This window comes from Thalassophryne amazonica, chromosome 17 (assembly GCF_902500255.1).
Source record: "Thalassophryne amazonica chromosome 17, fThaAma1.1, whole genome shotgun sequence".
Classification (NCBI taxonomy): domain Eukaryota; kingdom Metazoa; phylum Chordata; class Actinopteri; order Batrachoidiformes; family Batrachoididae; genus Thalassophryne; species Thalassophryne amazonica.
Genome location: NC_047119.1, coordinates 70,598,938 through 70,621,432, shown reverse-complemented (window position 1 = coordinate 70,621,432; position 22,495 = coordinate 70,598,938). Strand labels below are relative to the sequence as shown.

Sequence of the window (22,495 nt, the reverse complement as noted above, 5' to 3'; positions counted from 1 at the left end):
TCTGGGAGAAGCTCTCCCTGAGGTGGGAGTTGAAGACCTCGCTGACAGAGGGTTCTGCCAGTCGTTCCCAGCAGATCCTCACGATACGTTTGGGCCTGCCACGTCTGACCGGCCTCTTCCCCTCCCAGCGGATCCAACTCACCACCAGATGGTGATCGGTCAACAGCTCAGCCCCTCTCTTCACCCGAGTGTACGAGACACGTGGCCGAAGGTCAGATGATATGACTACAAAGTCGATCATCGACCTCCGGCTCAGGGTGTCCTGGTGCCACGTGCACTTATGGGCACCTTTGTGCTCGAACATAGTGTTCATGATGGACAAACTGTGGTTAGTACAGAAGTCCAACAACTGAAAACCACTCGGGTTCAGATCGGGGAGGCCGTGCTTCCCGATCACCCCCCTCCAGGTCTCACTGTCACCACCCACGAGGGCGTTGAAGTCGCCCCAGGAGAACAATGGAGTCCCCAGTTGGAGCACTATCTAGTGCCCCTCCCAGGAACTCCAAGAAGGTTGGGTACTCTGTACTGCCACTCGGCCCGTAGGCCGAGACAACAATGAGAGACCTATCCTGAAGGCGTAGGGACGCGGCCCTCTCATCCCCCGGGGTGAACGCCAACACATGGCGACTGAGCTGGGGAGCAATGAGCAATGCTACCCCTGCCCGCCGCCTCTCCCCGTGGGCAATGCCAGAAAAGTGGAGGGTCCAGCCCCTCTCCAGGAGTTGGGTACCAGAGCCCAAGCTATGCATGGAGGTGAGCCCGCCTATCTCTAGTCGGTACCTCTCAACCTCCCTCACAAGCTCAGGCTCCTCCCCCCAGTGAGGTGACATTCCACATCCCAACAGCCAGAGGCTGTGAGCACGGACCAGGCCGCCGGGCCACCCGCCCTCAACCGCCACCCAGTCCTCTCTGCAACTGACTCCCATGGCCCCCTCTGCAGGTGGTGAACCCACAGGAGGGCCGGCCCACGTCACTCTTTCAGGCTGGGCCCGGCCGGGCCCCATGGCCTAAGGCCCCATCACCAGGCGCTCATGCATGAGCCCCAACCCCAGGCTTGCCTCCAGGGTGGGGCCCCGGCTCCGCCATACCAGGCGACGTCTCGGTCCTTGATTTTATACTGGTCATGGGAGCTTCTGAACTGCCCCTAGGACCTGTTTTCCATGGGAGACCCTACCAGGGGCATGAAGCCCCCGACAACATAGCTCCTAGGATCATCCGGGTACACAAACTCCCCCATCACGATAAGGTGGCAGTTCAAGGGGGAGAGCAGAAGGCTTTACACTTGGCAACTTGACAGCGATAAGTTTCAAGCCCAAAGCAAAACACTTTAAACCTGGCAACTCGACAGCAATAAGCTTTAAATGCACAACAGAAGGCTTTAAACCTGGCAACTCGACAGCAATAAGCTTCAAATGCACAACAGAAGGCTTTAAACCTGGCAACTCGACAGCAATAAGCTTCAAATGCACAACAGAAGGCTTTAAACCTGGCAACTCGACAGCAATAAGCTTCAAATGCACAACAGAAGGCTTTAAACCTGGCAACTCGACAGCAATAAGCTTCAAGGACAAAACAGAACACTTTACACCTGTCAACCCGACAGCAACAAGCTTCAAGCTCAGAGCAGAACGCTTTACACCTGTCAACCCGACAGCAACAAGCTTCAAGCTCAGAGCAGAATGCTTTACACCTGTCAACTCGACAGCGACAAGCTTCAAGCTCAGAGCAGAACGCTTTACACCTGTCAACTCGACAGCGACAAGCTTCAAGCGCACAGCAGAACGCTTTACACCTGTCAACTCGACAGCGACAAGCTTCAAGCGCACAGCAGAAGGCTTTACACCTGGCAACTCGACAGCGACAAGCTTCAAATGCACAGCAGAAGGCTTTACACCTGGCAACTCGACAGCGACAAGCTTCAAATGCACAGCAGAAGGCTTTACACCTGGCAACTCGACAGCGACAAGCTTCAAATGCACAGCAGAAGGCTTTACACCTGGCAACTCGACAGCAATTTTGTTTCTACTAAATATGAAATGACTCAAGTGTAGAACCCTAACTGTTTCAGGCCTGAAATGCAGGAATGGGTCTCTACTAACAAATGAAATAAGGCTGACCAAAATAAAAATGAAACACTGTAGGTTTATACACTCTAGAGACTGGAATTAAACAGAAGTTAAAGAAGGATCATTTTGTGCACGGTTTGGAGTCACTCTGCCGGGGAGTGCATTACCGCCATGCAAACCATTTATTATTACAACCCCTGGCAAAAATTATGGAATCACCGGCCTCGGAGGATGTTCATTCAGTTGTTTAATTTTGTAGGAAAAAAAGCAGATCACAGACATGACACAAAACTAAAGTAATTTCAAATGGCAACTTTCTGGCTTTAAGAAACACTATAAGAAATCAGGAAAAAAAATTGTGGCAGTCAGTAACGGTTACTTTTTTAGACCAAGCAGAGGGAAAAAAATATGGAATCACTCAATTCTGAGGAAAAAATTATGGAATCATGAAAAACAAAAGAACGCTCCAACACATCACTAGTATTTTGTTGCACCACCTCTGGCTTTTATAACAGCTTGCAGTCTCTGAGGCATGGACTTAATGAGTGGCAAACAGTACTCTTCATCAATCTGGCTCCAACTTTCTCTGATTGCTGTTGCCAGATCAGCTTTGCAGGTTGGAGCCTTGTCATGGACCATTTTCTTCAACTTCCACCAAAGACTTTCAATTGGATTAAGATCCGGACTATTTGCAGGCCATGACACTGACCCTATGCGTCTTTTTGCAAGGAATGTTTTCACAGTTTTTGCTCTATGGCAAGATGCATTATCATCTTGAAAAATGATTTCATCATCCCTCAACATCCTTTCAATTGATGGGATAAGAAAAGTGTCCAAAATATCAATGTAAACATGTGCATTTATTGATGATGTAATAACAGCCATCTCCCCAGTGCCTTTACCTGACATGCAGCCCCATATCATCAATGACTGTGGAAATTTACATGTTCTCTTCAGGCAGTCATCTTTATAAATCTCATTGGAACGGCACCAAACAAAAGTTCCAGTATCATCACCTTGCCCAATGCAGATTCGAGATTCATCACTGAATATGACTTTCATCCAGTCATCCACAGTCCATGATTGCTTTTCCTTAGCCCATTGTAACCTTGTTTTTTTCTGTTTAGGTGTTAATGGTGGCTTTCGTTTAGCTTTTCTGTATGTAAATCCCATTTCCTTTAGGCGGTTTCTTACAGTTCGGTCACAGACGTTGACTCCAGTTTCCTCTCATTCGTTCCTCATTTGTTTTGTTGTGCATTTTCGATTTTTGAGACATATTGCTTTAAGTTTTCTGTCTTGACGCTATGATGTCTTCCTTGGCCTACCAGTGTGTTTGCCTTTAACAACCTTCCCATGTTGTTTGTATTTGGTCCAGAATTTAGACATAGCTGACTGTGAACAACCAACATCTTTTGCAACATTGCGTGATGATTTACCCTCTTTTAAGAGTTTGATAATCCTCTCGTGGGCATGCAAGAGTTTTTTCACGCCTGTCGGTTACGTCGTTCGCCTGTGGGCAGTCTTTGAGTGAGGAGTGGCCCACCCTCTCGTCGATTTTTTCATTGTTTAGGAATGGCTCAGACTGCTGCTTTGTTTGATCAAAGTTTTTCAAAACTGTAAGGCACAACTGAGTGGACACCATTCGATAAATTCAGCTGGTTTTCGGTAAAAATTTTAACGGCTGATGAGAGATTTTGGTCTGGTAGTGTCGCCGTAAGGACGGCCCACGGTGCCTGACGGCGATCTGCGCTTCGAGGCGGCAGCGTCTCGCCGTTTCAAGTTGAAAACTTCCACATTTCAGGCTCTGTTGACCCAGTAAGTCGTCAGAGAACTTTCAGAAGAAGTCGGCATGAGGAGTTTATTCGGACATTCCATTGTTAATGGACATTTTGTATTGAAAGAACGTGCGGGCAGAGTCGCATGTCGGGCCGGACCCGACCGCGGGGGGTCGCGACAGGAAAAACACCTCCGTTGAAAACCTTAACGAGCAAGTTGGAACATGCCCAAGCTGTTAAACAATTTCTCAGTTACTCACTTGTTGAAAGCCATCAAAAGCTGCCTGAATTTTACAAATGGTTTTCAACACGGAGGTGTTTTTCCTGTCGCGGCGCACACAGATTTGCCGAGTCGTCATGGAAACGACTCGGCGAATTTGCGCGCATGTTTTTCATTAAAAAATGTCCTTAAACAGTGGAATGTCCGCATAAAGTCCTCATGCCGGCCTCTTCTGAATCTTCTCTGTTCTCTCACGACGTCCTGGGTGAATTAAGCCTTAAATTAGGATGTTTTCAGGTCGAAACAGGCCGACGACGGCGCCTGGAAGCGCTGCGTGACGTCCCGCTCCGTGGGAAGTCCTTACACCGACAGAAACACCCCATAATCTCTCATCAGCCGTTAAACTTTTCACCGAAAACCAACTTAATTTCTCGAATAGTGTCCACTCGGATATTCCTCACAGGTCCAGAAAAAATTTTGATAAAGCAACGCGCGCCGTCTCGAGCAGCGTGTGAAACAAAGGAATTCAGCCGAGAGGGCTGAACCACATCTCACTCAAGGCCTGCCCACAGGGAAATGACGTCACCGACACGCGTGAAAAAAACTCACGCATGCGCACGAGGGTTCAAGCATGATTGGTGTAATCGCACATCATTCAAATCCATATAGTTAAAAAAAAAAAAGGTGTCGGTTTCTTATCTAATAGACCTCGTATTTATTTGTTATTATTTATTTTATTATGGCTGACAAACCCCACCCCTGCCACATTTCTCCATGTAATGTGGACTTGCGTCAGGAAGGGCATCCGGCGTAAAACTTCACCATGCAGCTCCACCTCGGATTTGTGGCGACCTCGAGTGAAAACAAATGAGCAGCCGAAGGGGGTTTTTATGACTGACAAAATAACATGTTAACAATAGGGTCCTTCAAGCTGGTTGAAGGACCCTATTGTTTTTGTGCTGATTTCTGTTTCGGGTTTTTTTTTTTTTCCTCGGCACAAAAACACAAAACAAAACAAGTGATTGGGCAGCCTAAACCAGGCAGAGCTGAAATATTAAATTTACAGCATTGGTAAATGTCAGGAAAAACTCACCGTATGCAAAAAATGGCAAATGAAATACGGTAGGTAGTGTTATAATTAATAAAAACATGTTACCGCGAATAACTTTTGATCTATGGGGGGGTCAACCATAGGAAAAAAAACGTTACCGCAAATAATTTTTGATGTATGGGGGTTAACCATAGGAAAACTTTATACCATTGTGATCAGTGAGCCCGTTCTGTGTAGGCCTCTGTTAAGGCCCTTTTCCACTACACAGAACTAGCACTACTCGGCTCGACTCTACTCGGTTTGGTTCCAGGCTTGTCTTTTTCCATTACAAATAGAACCTCCTCAACATGGGTGGGGTCATCAGAGCAAACTGCTGTGACGTTGATTTATACGTGACACAAACAAACAATGGAGGATCCTGTGTGTTGCTCTGAGTTTTTAAGAGAAAGCTGCAGACGACGAGACAAAACACGCTTGAAAAGTACAGGAGACTTTGGGAAGTCATACAACAATATGAAGACGACAGGATACAAGCTGCTAAAGAGACGAAGCATGACGGTAAACTAATTGTTAGCTTCCTAAGTAGCTCGTAAATAATAAGTCCAGTGTACAATATTGTAATAACTGCAGGCTGTCACTATTAAGTATTAAAATTGTGGCTGTCAAAATAAAGCATTAATTTAGTTTAATTAATTACAGCACTTTCACACCTTCAGTCACACTTTGCAGCTCTGTTTTGTTTTGATGTCAGTGACTTGGTCTGTAAATAAAGACTCCTTTCTGAGAGCAATAACTGTGTTAGATGTCAATACTTTTTAATACCAAAGTAACTTGCTTTGATAACTTGTTAAATCTCAAATGTGGGAGTTTGTACGTTTACTGACGCTCATGCACAAAATGTTGGTTCGGTTTTAACATCGTCACTGAACTTGAACCGGCTTAAAACCTTTTAAAAGCATCTGATTCATGTTTTTCATTCACTTTTTAATGTTCAATGGACAGATTTAAATATGAAATCTAATAAGATAATTATTAAAGGAGTCATATGGTGCAGAATTAGCCTCCAAGTTCCCACAATTCTTTTTTTAATAGGGTGATAGAGAGAGGTTGAATGGGGCATTAATCATTGTTCTGTGATGTGATATGTAGCCCAAAAAAACTGGTTGGGTCTGTAATGGCTCAGAACCTTCCTAAAAGGCTCTCTGAAACAGCTATGTTACTATGCTGGGTTTAGAATGCCTCGTTTGCCTTTAATGGTGTTGTTTCGGAGCTTATTTGGCAACCTCCTTATGAAATGCAAGTAGGTGGCACTGATCGGTTGCCGTTGTTTGATTGGCTGCCCTTGCTCTCACTGAAAAGAAAGCATTATTTATTTATTTTCATTGCTTTTATATTTTCTGTTGTGTTTGTATTCAGGTTTTTTTTTGCCTCTTTCTCTAAAATTGTATATAATAATCATTAGATTATTAATATATAAACAAAAATAAATTTAAGAAATATTACAATTTGAAAACAAATGCACCCAAACGTGATGACAGCTGCAATGCTAACTTTTAACATTGAAAATGCCACAGACATGCTAACGCGTTAGCATCGCTCCCATTTTTAAGTTATAAAATACATCTATTAACTGTTTCAGAAGAACATAACAGGTCGGTTTAACATAGAAAAGGTAAATAATACTCACAGACGTATGCTCTTTAGGGTTTTAGCAGGAGAAAATTAAGCAAAAGAAAGAATGAATAATCGAAGCATTGCTTCAATCTGCGAAGCACTGCTTCGATTGGTTCAAGGTTCAAAGCAAAGCCGCGCTGCAGAAAAGTTTACGGACCCGCTGCAGGGTCTGTAATCAATACAGAAATTATCATTTTCCTGACAAACACCCCCCAAAACAACAGCCACTCTGAAGGACCGATAACATAATCGTTAAGCACAAAGCTTATTGATGTCGGTGGATCGAGTCATTACTTAACAATACCCAAAAGGATACACATCCCTAGCTGCTAAGGGGTTAGCTCATTCCCTTTAGAGGAACAAACCAGAGCTAACGTGCCATTCTAACGTGCAATTCTTACAACAGGAATATGGCGCATCACAAATTTAAAACAAACAAAAAAAAAAGTGATACTCACAGGCTGTACTGATTGCTGGGGTTGATTTTGTCGCAGAGTCGGAACTGACCCTCTACTGAGTATTAAATGCCGACTGAAGCCAGCTCGAAATCGTGCAAGGTTTGTGAAACAGTCCTCCGTGAAATGCGCAAAGCAAAGAAATAGTCGGCGGTTGTATGTACTGGGGATGCGGTTAAAAATGAATAAAAGCCAGTGATCGCGTACATTGCTTTCCGTGGGAAGATCGTAGTCCGCTAAAACAGCCTGGGAAAGAACACCTGTAGCTCGCCACTGCTTCTCTTCGAGTGTTATGAATGGGTGGGCACAACCTTATGAATAATTAATTTCAAAGGGGTGTGTGTGAAAGGGGGTGGGTGTGTATGTGGGGGAGCTATTGGTGAAAAAGTGACGTAAGTTTTCTCTCACAAACGGATTGGCCTGTTTTCTAGCGGCAATTCAAAAAAGGAGAAATACTTGAAACAGAGGTTCTGAAACTTGCTGGCACTTTTGTTGTGTGGGCCGCCCGAAGAGGAGGTACTGCTGGCCAACACCAGAGGGCGCTCTGCCTGTAGACGGGCTTCAGGCACCAGAGGGCGCAGTACGCTGCCAGGAGCTACAGGGACAGCTGTCACTCATCATCTCATCTAGCCATCCATAAAAGCCTGGGGAAGACACCACACCCCTGCCGAGAAATCATCTGAGGTACTCAGGTAAAACTCTCAGCCGTCTTTTTGTCTTGTTCAGCTAAGCTTATTGTCGCAACGTACTTTGCTGCTAAGCTCGAAAAGCTGTAATCTATAGTCTGAGTTTGCAGACGTATCTCAGTACACTTGCAGCTGGTCAGGAGGAGTTGGCGTTCCCGCTCCTCAGCTGTTAAGTGTGATCTGGGATCTGCACGACTGTAGATATTGTGAGAGTGGGAGGTGGTGTTTTGCTCCCTTTATCATCAGAACTCTGCTGACTGTTTGCTGGGTGTGTGCACACACCCACCCTTGACTGTTTCTGCTTCCTGCCAGCAGTACCCGATCTGACAGCTGGAGACGGTGGCCACCTGGTGACTTGGGACTTGGCGGCTCCAGTGTGTTCCAGATTCGTTGGCAGTGGAAATCGTGTGGGTCCCGACTCCTATCTGGACAGGCGTCTCCTATCCTCGAGCCTGCCCACACGACACCAATGGAAACGCAGGAGGCACAGGGGCCAGCAGGAGGCGTACTAGGTGAACTGCAGCAAATCCTAACCGCCTTCACTGCTCGATTGGACTTGGTAACAGAGTAGAATGTTATCCTCAATCGGAGGATGGAGGCTCTCACCGCTCAGGTGGAAGCGCACGCACAGGGCGCTGCTGCGGCACCTCCTCCTGCTGCCCGAGTGCCAGATACAGATATTCCAGTGGCCGTTCAACGAACCCCCCCCCCCCCGTCCCCTGAAGCATACATAAGTCCTCCTGAGCCGTATGGAGGCTGTGTCGAGACGTGCGCTGATTTTTTAATGCAGTGTTCGCTCGTCTTTTCACAGCGTCCGGTCATGTACGCATCTGACGCTAGCAAGGTGGCTTATGTGGTGAATCTGCTTCGAGGAGAGGCACGCGCCTGGGCTACGGCGCTTTGGGAGCAGAACTCACGGCTCCTTACTACATACACTGGGTTTGTGCGGGAGTTCAAACAAGTGTTTGATCACCCCAATAGAGGCGAAACCGCTTCGAACGTGCTGCTGTCGATGAGACAGGGGCGTCGGAGCGCAGCCGAATATGTAGTCGACTTCCGCATCGCGGCAGCGAGGTCCAGCTGGAATAACGTTGCGCTCCGCGCCGCCTTCGTAAGCGGACTGTCTCCGGTCCTGAAGGAGCATTTGCTGGCGAAGGATGTGCCGCGGGATTTAGATGGGCTTATCGATCTCGTTATACGGCTAGACAACCGACTAGAATAACATCGCCGGGAGCGAGGCGAGGGGCGTGGCCGGGCACGAGCCGTCCCTCTTCCTTCCGGGTCCGAACGGATGTCGTCGTCCCCCCGCTCCACTGCCAGAGCCCTCCGTGAGGCGACAGCTCCTCCTGCTGTTGAAGCTGTGGACACGAGCAGGGCTAAAGTAACATCAGAAGACAGACAAAGGAGGCTGGCCCGTGGGGAGTGTTTTTTCTGCGGCTCGAGTGAGCACATACAGAGAAATTGCCCCAAACGGTCAAACTACAACGCCCGCCCTTAGAGACTGGGCTAAGGGTGGGCCATAACACTCACGAGGGGAAATCCCACAAATCCCACGAATCCCAGTTACGATCCTAAGTGGGGATCTAACCCTTCATGCCCCAGCACTGGTGAACATGGGGTTGGAGGGGAATCTGCTGGATAGCAGATGGGCAAAGGAGGTTGGGCTCCCTCTAGTGGCCTTACCGTCACCATTGTCGGTACGGGCACTAGATGGCACCCTACTTCCACTAATTACACATCAGACACAGCCAGTGACAATGGTTGTGTCTGGAAATCACAGGGAGGAGATTGTGTTTTATGTAACACTTACCTCCAGAGTGATTCTGTGTTTTCCAGGGGTGTTTAAACACAATCCCCGGATTGATTGGCTGTCTGGGGTTGTGACGCAGTGGAGCGAAACCTGCCACCGGGAGTGTTTAGGAACCTCGGTTGCACCTGGTGTGACAGCTAAGGAGGATGTTTTAGTCCCCCCCCAATCTGGCGGCAGTGCCAGCTGAGTACCATGATCTTGCTGACGTCTTCAGCAAAGATCTGGCGCTCACGTTGCCCCCGCACCGTCCATACGATTCTGCCATTGATTTGATACCAGGCGCTGAGTACCCGTCCAGCAGGGTGTACAACCGCTCACGTCTGGAACGCGAATCAATGGAGACCTACATCCGGGACTCGTTAGCTGCCGGGCTGATCCGGAACTCCACCTCCCCGATGGGTGCTGGTTTCTTTTTTGTGGGCAAGGACGGCGGACTCCATCCATGCATTGATTACAGAGGGCTGAACGAGATCACGGTTCGCAACAGATACCCGTTACCCCTACTGGATTCGGTGTTCACGCCCCTGCATGGAGCCCAAATTTTCACAAAGTTGGATCTTAGAAATTAATATCACCTGGTTCAGATCCGGAAGGGAGACGAGTGGAAGAGGGCGTTTAACACCCCGTTAGGTCATTTTGAGTACCTGGTCATGCCGTTCGGTCTCACCAATGCGCCCGCGACGTTCCAAGCCTTGGTTAATGACGTCTTGCGGGACTTCCTGCATCGTCTTCGTGTATCTGGACGATATTCTCATCTTCTGCCCGGATCCTGAGACCCATGTTAAGCATGTACGTCAGGTCCTGCAGCGGTTGTTGGAGAACCGGTTGTTTGTGAAGGGCGAGAAGTGTGAGTTCCACCGCACTTCTTTGTCCTTCCTGGGGTTTATAATCTCCTCCAACTCCGTCGCCCCTGATCTGGCCAAGGCTGCGGCAATGAGAGATTGGCCCCAACCAACAAGCCGTAGGAAGCTGCAACAGTTCCTCGGTTTTGCAAACTTCTATCAGAGGTTCATTAAGGGCTACAGTCAGGTTGTTGGCCCCCTGACAGCCCTGACCTCCACTAAAGTTCCCTTCACCTGGTCGGATCGGTGCGAAGCCGCGTTCAAGGAGTTGAAACATCGGTTCTCGACTGCACCAGTTCTGGTGCAGCCTAACCCTGATCGCCAGTTTATTGTCGAAGTGGATGCCTCTGACTCAGGGACAGGAGCGTGCTGTCCCAGAGTGGGGAGTCCGACAAGGTACTCCATCCTTGTGCCTACTATTCCCGCAGGTTGACCCCGGCTGAAAGGAACTATGACGTCGGCAATCGGGAACTTCTGGCGGTGAAAGAGGCTCTTGAGGAGTGGAGACACCTTCTGGAGGGAGCCATGGTTCCCTTCACGGATTTCACGGACCATCGGAACCTGGAATACATCCGGACCGCCAAGCGTCTGAACTCCAGGCAAGCCCGTTGGTCACTGTTCTTTGGGCGGTTTGAATTCCAGATCACGTATCGCCCCGGGACTAAAAACCAACGGTCCGATGCACTGTCCCGGGTGCATGAAGAGGAAGTCAGGCCAGAGCTGTCGGATCCACCGGACACCATCATCCCCGAGTCCACTGTCGTCGCAACCCTCACCTGGGATGTGGAGAAGACCGTCCGGGAGGCCCTGACACGACACCCGGACCCCGGAGATGGACCTAAGAACCGGCTGTACGTCCCACCAGAGGCCAGGGCTGCGGTCTTGGACTTCTGTCACGGTTCGAAGCTCTCCTGTCACCCAGGGGTGCGTAGAACCATGGCAGTGGTCCGGCAGCGCTTCTGGTGGGCGTCGATGGAGACCGACGTCCGGGAGTATGTCCAGGCCTGCACCACCTGTGCCAGGGGCAAGGCTGATCATAAGAAGGCCCAAGGACTCCTCCAGCCGCTGCCGGTGCCTCATCGCCCCTGGTCCCACATAGGCCTGGACTTCGTCACGGGTCTCCCTGCGTCCCAGGGTATGACGACCATCCTGACGATAGTGGATCGGTTCTCCAAGGCGGCCCACTTCGTGGCCCTCCCGAAGCTCCCGATGGCCCAGGAGACTGCAGACCTCCTGGTCCACCATGTCGTGTGCCTGCATGGTATCCACACGAACATAGTCTCGGATCATGGTCCCCAGTTCTCCTCGCAAGTCTGGAGGAGTTTCTGTAGGGAACTGGGGGCCACCGTGAGCCTCTCGTCCGGGTACCACCCTAAAACCAATGGACAGGCAGAGCAGACGAACCAAGACCTGGAGCAGACTCTGCGGTGTGTCACCTCCGCACACCCGATGGACTGGAGTCAACACCTGGCCTGGATCGAGTATGCCCATAACAATCAGGTCTCGTCTGCCACCGGCCTCTCCCCCTTTGAGGCGTGTTTGGGGTACCAGCCCCCATTGTTTCCAGCCGTGGGGGGAGAGGTTGAGGTCCCCTCGGTCCAGGCCCACCTCAGGAGATGCCGTCGGGTATGGCGCACTGTCCGCTCCGCCCTTCTGACAGCCCGGACGAGGACTAAGGACCATGCAGACCGCCGGCGTTCATCCAGTCTTTCACGTGTCCCGGATTAAACCATATCACACCTCCACCCTCTGCACTCCCGGACCAGCGCCGCCTCCTGCCCGGATCATCAATGGTGAGCCTGCGTGGACCGTCCACAGGCTTCTGGACGTCCGTCAACGGTGCCGGGGGTTCCAGTATCTGGTGGACTGGGAGGGGTACGGACCCGAAGAACGCTCCTGGGTGAAGCGGAGCTTCATTCTGGACCCGGCCCTCCTGACCGACTTCTACGCCCGACACCCCAACAAGCCTGGTTGGGTGCCAGGAGGCGCCCGTTGAGGGGGGTCCTGTTGTGTGGGTCGCCCGAAGAGGAGGTACTGCTGGCCAACACCAGAGGGCGCTCTGCCTGTAGAGGGGCTTCAGGCACCAGAGGGCGCAGTTCGCCACCAGGAGCTACAGGGACCCTGACAGCTGTCACTCATCATTTCATCTAGCCATCCATAAAAGCCTGGAGAAGACACCACACCCCTGCCGAGAAATCATCTGAGGTACTCAGGTAAAACTCTCAGCTGTCTTTTTGTCTTGTTCAGCTAAGCTTATTGTCGCAACGTACTTTGCTGCTAAGCTTGAAAAGCTGTAATCTATAGTCTGAGTTTGCAGACGTATCTCAGTACACCTGCAGCTGGTCAGGAGTTGGCGTTCCCGCTCCTCAGCTGTTAAGTGTGATTTGGGATCTGCACGACTGTGGATATTGTGAGAGTGGGAGGTGGTGTTTTGCTCCCTTTATCATCAGAACTCTGCTGACTGTTTGCTGGGTGTGTGCACACACCCACCCTTGACTGTTTCTGCTTCCTGCCAGCAGTACCCGATCTGACAGCTGGAGACGGTGGCCACCTGGTGACTCGGGACTTGGCGGCTCCGGTGTGTGTTCCAGATCCGTTGGCGGTGGAAATCGTGTGGGTCCCGACTCCTATCTGGACAGGCGTCTCCTATCCTCGAGCCTGCCCACACAACACCAACTGTATAAATTGACTGTAGTATTGAATTGTATCTGTATCCGTTGTGGACATTTCACAACATTAAAAGTGTTACTCTTTATTTCCATTGACCGTTCATTTACGCCCCCTGTTGTGGGTCCGTGTCATTACACTTTCACACAACAACTTCGTGTGTATTCCCCACAGTGGGGAGACTCTGAACTAACACCAAAAACATGAAAAAGATGATTTTGATTCTCTATCCCCTTTAACAGATTAAATGCCCTAAACACACACAGATCTGAGTTTTTTAAATATACACGCGATTAAATGATTCATTTACATTAACTAATCACAGACCTTGTAATCAGTTACATTATTATTTTTTAATACTTTTTATTTAACCTTTTTTTCCAGACACAATAGTAACACATAATCTAAAACAGGAAGTAACAAAAACAAAAGCAAAAGCAAACTGTGGGAGAATTTCACAGTCAAATTCTTTCTCAAGTCCGGTGTGGCTGGAATTTAGTCTTGAACACACTCCATTTCTGCCATTTTTTTTAGTCCTCTTCTCTGATTCTTAAGCGAAAGGTTAATCTTTCCATAGCATATATTTCCTCGACAATATCCAGCCATTGTTTTGTTGTTGGAGTGTTGCTTTTCAGCCAGTTCCTTGTCAGGGCCTTTTTAGTAGCAAATGACAGAATTTTGAAAAGTTATGTGTCTTTCTTTTTAATTATTTCACCCGGTATAAGTCCCAGACACACAGTCCGTGGATCCCTAGGTATTTTAGAATATAAAATTTCCTCCTTCAATTGAATTACATTGTTCCAAAATGTTTGTATTTTTACACATGACCACATGATATGGGAGTTATTTGGCATGCTCGTGCCCCCATCCTCTCCAACATTTCTGCTGTCGTTGTAATTGTTTGCTCTTTATATGTGGGGTAATAAAAACATGTATGAGATTTTTCCATCTGAATTCTCACCATCTTCTCGAGCTAGTTGTGTGTTGTACATGGAAAGCCAATCACTTCCAGCCAATGATTACATTGAGTTCACGTTCCCATTTTGATTTTACATATAAGGAATTCATCCTATTGCCCTTTAAAAGACAGTTATACAATATGATCTTAATGAGAGTTCTTTTATATGCATCTGTCAAAAATAAAATTGTCATTAATCTCTCCTGGGCAGCATGGTGGCTTAGTGGTTAGCACTGTTGCCTCACAGCGAGAAGGTCATGGGTTCAATTCACGCCTGTGGTCTTTTTGTGTGGAGTTTGCATGTTCTCCCCGTGTTTGTGTGGGTTTCCTCCGGGTGCTCCGGTTTTCTCCCATATCCAAAGACATGCAGGTTAGGTGAATTGGAATCTTTAAATTGTCCGTAGGTGTGGGAGTGGGTGTGACTGTGTTTGTTTGTCTGTTTGTGGCCCTGTGACAGACTGGTGTCCTGTCCTGGGTGAACCCCGCCTCATGCTCCGTGACTGCTGGGATAGGCTCCAGCCCCCCGCGAACCTTACTTGGAGTAAGCGGTTGAAGATGAGTGTGTGTGTGTGTGTGTGTGTGTGGAATCTCTCCTGATAAGTGCTTCTGTACTTCTTTTTCGTAAGTGTCGTAGCTGTAGGTACCAGAACAAATCTCTGTTTTCAAGTTTAAACTCTTGTTTGAATTTATCAAAGGTCTTGAAGGTTTTGCCTTCAACAAGTGCGCATATTGCTGTTATTCCCCTCCCTGTCCATTCAGTGAGTGCATCGTTTAACATATTTCTGCGTCAGAGAGGGCCATATTAATAATTTACCATCTCCTTCCATTTTGTTTTTCTTAATCTCAAACCAGGTTTTCAAAGTTTTTCCTAAAATAGTATTATCTCCCTTATGGTCTGTATATTCTTTCCCTGATAATTTTGCCGGAGGTGACACCCTGCCTAAACTGAACTCAATATGTTTCCACTTTGCATAATAGGCAGGTGAACACCAATATACCATATATCGCAGCTGGGCCACACAGTAATATTGTTTAAAATCAGGCAGGGCGAGACCTCCCCGTTCTTTGCCTAATTGGAGAGTTTTGAATTTTATCCTGGGTTTAGCCAGTAGTGGGCACAGTTCAGCTAATCCGACATCAGATAATTATCAAAGCTAATGTTTCCGCTAGCGGATTAGCTTTTCAGTTTCAAGTTTCAAACGCATCATCGGCCCAATTATCTTCTGATAAAGTCATTTCCGATAACATTTATTGCTGGTAAAGTGAGCAAAGTTTAACGGTCTTCAACGTTTGTAAACCTTAAAATCAAACATTTTAGTCCGTCTGTTGTGTGTTTATTTATGGAAGACTGGCTGTCACTTGCTGATGATGTCATCATTAAGCGCAACATGTTATTGGCCGGTTGATGCAGGGAGCATTGTGGGTAGTGTAATTCAGGTTCACTTTGGACGTTATAGTGTTGTCCCTTGGAAATCTACTATAAAACCCATCACACATCATGCAAAAAGAATTATTTAAATATCTAAAGGACACTGGATTACTTCATCGCATCTAAACAAATGACTTTGGCTGCCAGGAGTTAAAGTTTTGTAAAATCTCAGCAATTAGTCACCAGCTCGGTTGGTGGCGGTAAATGCACCTTAAACTGGTGCCGTCTGCCATTGGATCCAAAAGAAGAAGTCCGCTCAACACAAACACAAAAAGTAATTTTAACATTACTTTTATTTTATTTCTTTGTGGCTGACAGTATCACCAAGACTCAGTGGGAGAGAGGAGCTGTCACGGCACAGCTGTGTAAAGACTGGGACATTTCCTCACCATTTAGACCGTTTTGGATGATCTCAGGATGATTATTTTTTCAGATGAATCCCACTGAAACTAACAGGTAAGAATGTATATTTACTACGTCTCTTTTACTCTGCCAATCAATGCATTAAAAAAGCAGCAGCTTTTTAGTTCGTAAATGATGGCGTATCTAATACCGAGATAAAGCGTGACTTCTAATACTCTGTTTTACTGCTTTTGAAAGATGATGAGAGTGTTTGGGGTGTTATTTTTTTATTCATTCATTTTTCGTGCGTTCTTTAGCGTTTGTGATCCCTGAACCAGCTGTGACCCGTAAATTTGAACATCCAGGTTGTATATTCCTTTCAGAGAGCAAAGCGTTTCCATGACAAATCCAGTTGTTGCCACCTTTTACAATATGGTGAACATCTGTTGAGCACAGAATTGTGAGTCTGTGACTATGAATACGTTTTTAAAAAGGCCGTGGCTACGGGTACAGACCCGTATCTACAGAGACCGTTCTAAAGATACGGAGGGTGTCTTACCGACCAATCAGAATGTGCAAATATGTCCGTACCCGTACCATATGCGGCTAAAGGTCGAGTGAACCTCGCATCGTACCTTTAGCAGTCCCGCAGAAGATACGGATGTACGTACCAGTAGCTACTTCGTTTTAAAAATTGTATAGAAGGTATATTGAAAAAAAAAGCCTAGTGGCACATGAAGGATTTCAGTTTCCACGCTGCACAGTTTGTTTTACATCCTGAGGTCCATATATACAATATATATTCTGAAAAAAAATTTAAAAATAGGTCAATCTATCAGGTAAAAAAAAGGAAGTGGTTACAGTTACGGCAGCCATAACCCTGAATCTTGGAGCTATGCTTATGGCAGCTGCTGTAATTGATGTTTTGTGACTCTGTACTCTTTGCTAACTCCTGGTAAATACGGTGGTAAGTATCCCCATCTGTCATGTGGGAGACGGGGATTCAATTTTCCAACGGGGAGAACGAGACTTTTTGTTTTTTTCATTCCCATCATGTCAACCAACATTTTGTGTTTCAGTTATTCTTTTGGTTCATGTATTTGGAAGATTTAGGTTAATTGGGCTATTGGGGGTGAGGGTTAGGGTGTCACATGACCCCTGTAATACTAACCTACCAACACATATCTACAGTTACCATAACAATATCCACAGTGCAGGGGTGGTGGCCAAGTGGTTAATGCGCTTGGTTTCAGTGCAGAAGGCTCCGGGTTCAAATCCCACCCCTGCCACATTTCTCCATGTAATGTGGAGTTGCGTCAGGAAGGGCATCCGGCGGAAAACTTGTGCCAGTTCAACATGCAGATCCACCTTGGATTTGCTGTGGCGACCCCGAGTGCAAACAAGGGAGCAGCCGAAGGGACTTACTTACCATAACAATATCCACAGCTGGTAAAATAAATAAATAAATAAAAATTTAAGAAAATCTCCTGAAACATTTTAGCTTAATCTGATAATTTTACAGTTTTTGAGAAATATTTAAAAAAAAATTTGCCAATTTTCAAATTTTGTGTCAGTGAGATGAAATGTCTTGTTCAGAACCCCATACAAACATTTCTATTGATAGTACACCTTCTTGTACAGACTAAAACAAGTATGCAAACTTCAAATTCACAGTCACAGTAATTGTACAAAGTATACTCGTATTAAATGGGCTGTGATATCTAGAATTTGGGTTTTCATTCGATATGACCCATGATTGCAAGAAAATTCTTACAGCAAACTATGTTATTTAAGTCTGACTACTATTTATTTTCCATTCTCTGGTTACTCCCGTTGTTATAAAAAAAACGAAAATCCTGATGTGCTTTGTTCGGTCTGAGCACATTTTTGGAAATGGACTAATGCTGAAAATTACAATCACAGATGTCATATCTCCAGGGGTAGAAATCACACAGCTCTAAAACCTGACAGAGTTGCTCTTCTAACCCTTACTAACATCCATCCATCCATCCATCCATCCATTTTCTTCCGCTTTATCCGGACTCGGGTAGCGGGGGCAGCAGCTCAAGCAAAGTCGCCCAGACCTCCCGATCCAAACACACCTCCCCCAGCTCCTCCGGGGGAACCCCAAGACATTCCCAAGCCAGCCGAGAGATGTAGTCCCTCCAGCGTGTCCTGGGTGTTCCCCAGGGCCTCCTCCCAATGGGACGTGCCCGGAACACCTCTCCAGCGAGGCGTCCTGGGGGCATCCGGAAAAGATGCCTGAGCCACCTCAACTGACTCCTTTCGAAGTGGAGGAGCAGCGGCTCTACTCCGAGCTCCTCCCGAGTGACCGAGCTCCTCACCCTATCTCTAAGGGAGCGCCTAGCGACCCTGCGGAGGAAACTCATCTCGGCTGCTTGTACTCGCGATCTCGTTCTTTAGGTCATGAGCCAAATCTCATGACCATAGGTGAGGATCAGAACGTAGATCGATCGGTAAATCGAGAGCTTTGCCCCCCTACTCAGCTCTCTCTTCACCAAGACGGTCCGATACAGCGACCACATCACTACACATGCTGCACCGATCCGTCTATCGATCTCACGCTCCATCCGTCCCTCACTCGTGAACAAGACCCCGAGATACTTAAACTCCTCCACTTGAGGCAAGGACACTCCACCGACCTGAAGAGGGCAAAGCACCTTTTTCCGGTCGAGAACCATGGCCTCGGATTTGGAGGTGCTGATTTTCATCCCAGACGCTTCACACTCGGCTGCAAACCGCCCCAGTGCACGATGAACGTCCTGATTTGATGAAGCCAACAGAACCACATCGTCTGCAAACAGCAGAGACGAGATTCTGTGGTTCCCAAACCAGACCCCCTCTACACCCTGGCTGCGCCTAGAAATTCTGTCCATAAAAATAATGAACAGAACCGGTGACAAAGGGCAGCCCTGGCAGAGGCCAACGTGCACTGGAAACAGGTTTGACTTACTACTGGCAATGCGAACCAAGCTCCTGCTGCGGTCGTACAGGGACTGGATAGCCCTTAGCAAAGGACCCCAGACCCCGTACTCCCGGAGCACTCCCCACAGGGTGCCCCAAGGGACACGGTCGAAAGCCTTCTCCAGATCCACAAAACCAGTTTAAAACACTGGAGATGTGTTTCTCATAGTAAGTAAGTCCCTTTGGCTGCTCCCTTGTTTGCACTCAGGGTCGCCACAGCAAGTCCAAGGTGGATCTGCATGCTGAATTGGCACAAGTTTTATGCCGCATGCCCTTCCTGACGCAACTCCACATTACATGGCGAAATCTGGAAGGGGTGGGATTTGAACCCGGAACCTTCTGAACTGAAACCAAGCGCATTAACCACTTGGCCACCACCTCTGCATGAGATGTGTTTCTCATACATTTTTTAAAATGACCATATATCAGAAACTCATTTGTAAAGCTGCCACATTAAATAACCACAGTATCAGTCTAAAATTAAACAGATGAGCACAGTGATACTTTCTTAGGATGTTTTAATGTGTTTTATTACGTCCGCCAAGGACGTAATAAAATCAATAGTATTTATTTGTCTGTCCGTTAGCAGGATTACGTCAAAATTACTGCAAGGATTTTGACAAAATTTTCAACACAGATACATATTAAGCCATGGAAGACCATTAAATTTTGGAGGTGATCTGGATCTGGATCAAGAATTCACTTTATACGTATAGGCTTTGAACGATTACTTCAAAACTACTGCACGGATTCTCACCAAATTTGCACCACAGATAGATATTAGGGCATGGAAGACTCCATTAAATTTTGGAGGTGATCTGGATCTGGATCAAGAATTCACTTTATACGTATAGGCTTTGAATGATTACTTCAAAACTACTTAACAGATTCTCACCAAATTTGCACTAGATATATTTTAGGGCATGGAAGACTCCACTGAATCTTGGAGGTGATCTGGATCCAGATCTGGATTCTGGATTGAGTTTCACTTTATATAGGCTTTGAAAGATTAAGTCAAAACTACTTCACGGATTCTCACCAAATTTGCACCACAGATAGATATTAGGGCATGGAAGACTCCACTGAATATTGGATGTGATCCAGATCCGGATTGGCAGCCGTCAGAAATCTCTGATTGCTCTTATTATTATTATTATTATTATGACTGTAAACATGAAATCTTCATACTTGGGTTCGTCTGTACAGCAAGTTTCAAAGGTGTACTATCAATAGAAATGTTTTTATGGGGTGCTGAACAGCATTTCATCTCATGGCCAAAGACACTTGAAAAATTGAAATAAATAACCACCAACACCTACAAAATAGTCCAATTGAGCTGACATTTTCAGGATTTTTTTTTTTTTAAGTTACCGGTGCTACCTCGTTTAGAAGGCGGTGTCATTTGTATTTTTCCAGTGGTTCACGTATTATTTATTGACTAATGACGTTCATGCAGGAATAAATTGCATTACTCTGAGTGGAGTTGGCTCTTTTTTATTTTTTAGATCCCAAGTCGATTTTAATAATAAAGAGTCTCAAACATGTGTCAGCAATAAAATCCTAATAATAAACACGACCCTTAACCCAGTTATGCTAAGTTACAGTAACAAACTACAGTTTGACTATCTAAAGCTAATAAGCTAACACCGCCGTTAACGAGCCAACGACAAGCACTTACCGTAGTTCTCGCACAAAAGCCCCACATAGTGGCAGAAACACCTTCGAATCCTCGTCCTTCGGTAATTAAAAATCACCCAGTTAGTTACGTCTGTTCCTACGCTTCGAAGCGTGTGTCGAGTAATCCAGGAAGTGTTTCGCGATGCCCGATTCGAGGCTTGTATCATTTGTGACGTCATCAACGTCAGTGTCACGCGCTGACTCTTCTTCTTCTTCTTCTTCTTCTTCTTCTTCTTCTTCTTCTTCTTCTTCTTCTAATAGATTCCGGCAGGCTATACGCTGGCGTAGCATAATGCTGCCCCCCACAGGTAATAGTTAAATACTTTATCTCATGTTAGACTCTCAAATAGAGGTTGGTGGAATGGAGGAACTTAATCACAGCTTTGTCCACTAAATGCGAGTAACTGCCCTCAGAAAAAATTGACCTAAAAGAAAACTCAGTCAATCCACAGTCTGACAAATCTTTAAACAATTTCCGCCTATCACTAGAATACATAGGACAGCACATTAAAACATGATGAACACTTTCCAACTGACCACACTGACACAACCCATCTGGATGTTTTCCAATCACTTTTAAATATGCTGCCAACCCACAATGCCCCAGTCTCAATCTAATCAATTTGACTTGATCCTTACGACAGGATGAGGAGAGGAGTCTCTTATTTTTAATCGAAGGCTGACACATAAAATAGTGCCGCCCTACCGACTCACTCTCCCACTGCTTTTGCCACTTCTGATCACTCAACTCTTACAATCAACCTTTCCCAAAGGGATATTAGCATCAACTTTATTTTTCAGAAGGGACTCTTTGGCCAATGAATCTGCAATCTCATTACCTAAAATGCCAGAGTGCCCAGGAATCCAAGTGAAGGTTACACAACAGCCAGCTGACTCAACGGGATGGAGGCAAGACAGAATCTCTAGCACGAGGTCAGGACGAGCTCCTCCCGAGGCTCCGCCCATCAAAGCTTGCAATGCAGCTGCAGAATCAGAATAAATATGACACTCAGAAGGTCTGTTACTTTGTACCCACTCTAACGCCCAACATATGGCCGACAGTTCCGTCGAACATACAGAAGAGCAATTAGTAACACGGGTACTCTGCCTTATCTGATTATTCATAACACAAACCCCAAAGCCTGCCCTACCAGAGCTTGGATCCCTAGACCCATCTGTAAAAATGTGGCACATACTAACTGTATTCTGAGATATAAATCGATTTACTAAATTGCTGGCTACAGTCTTATTCAGCCCCAGAAGGTCCAACTCAACATCCGGTACAGGCAAAACCCAAAAAGGAATAGGAGACCACACTGGCCCTATCACCTTATTTCCCTTGACAGCCCTTTTAGCGACCTGCCGGACATCAAAAAGGAAATTAGATTTATCCTTCTTTTTAGTAAATTCATAACTCTCTTCCAATAAACACTTCGCGGATGAGTTATGCGCAAGTCCTGACAGCCTGGCCCAGTACTGAAGACCCAACTTCTCTCTCCTAATACTCAAAGGGGTCTCTCCCATTTCGACTAACAGTTCTGGGATAGGAGTAGTTCTGAAGGCACCGCTACAGATTCTTAGGGCTTTTGCTTGGATCCTATCAAGCTTGAGAAGTCTGGATTTAACCGCAGCACCAAAAACAAAACAACCATAATCCAGTGATGACCTTATCATTGCTCTATAAATCATGTGCAGCATTGACCTTTCTGCCCCCCAGTCACTACCAGACAGACTACGAAGTACATTATTAATCTTTTCACATTTCACAACAGTTTTTTCTATATGTGTACACCATGTTAGTTTTTCATCCATCCACATACCTAAAAATTTAAAAACTTTCACCCTCTCTAAAGGACAG

The 22,495-nt window shown here is 46.6% G+C and overlaps 1 protein-coding gene across 2 annotated transcripts in view; it reads right to left on the bottom strand.

The window, feature by feature from the left end:
- Positions 1–20,761, bottom strand: part of crata (carnitine O-acetyltransferase a) — a 117,572-nt gene extending 96,811 nt beyond the window's left edge. For both annotated transcript variants that reach the window (XM_034192878.1, XM_034192879.1), the window contains exon 1: positions 20,639–20,761. In XM_034192878.1, the coding sequence (XP_034048769.1) occupies positions 20,639–20,665 (27 nt within the window). In that variant the 5' untranslated portion in view covers positions 20,666–20,761. The remainder of the gene's footprint in view (positions 1–20,638) is intronic.
- Positions 20,762–22,495: the final 1,734 nt, after the last annotated feature.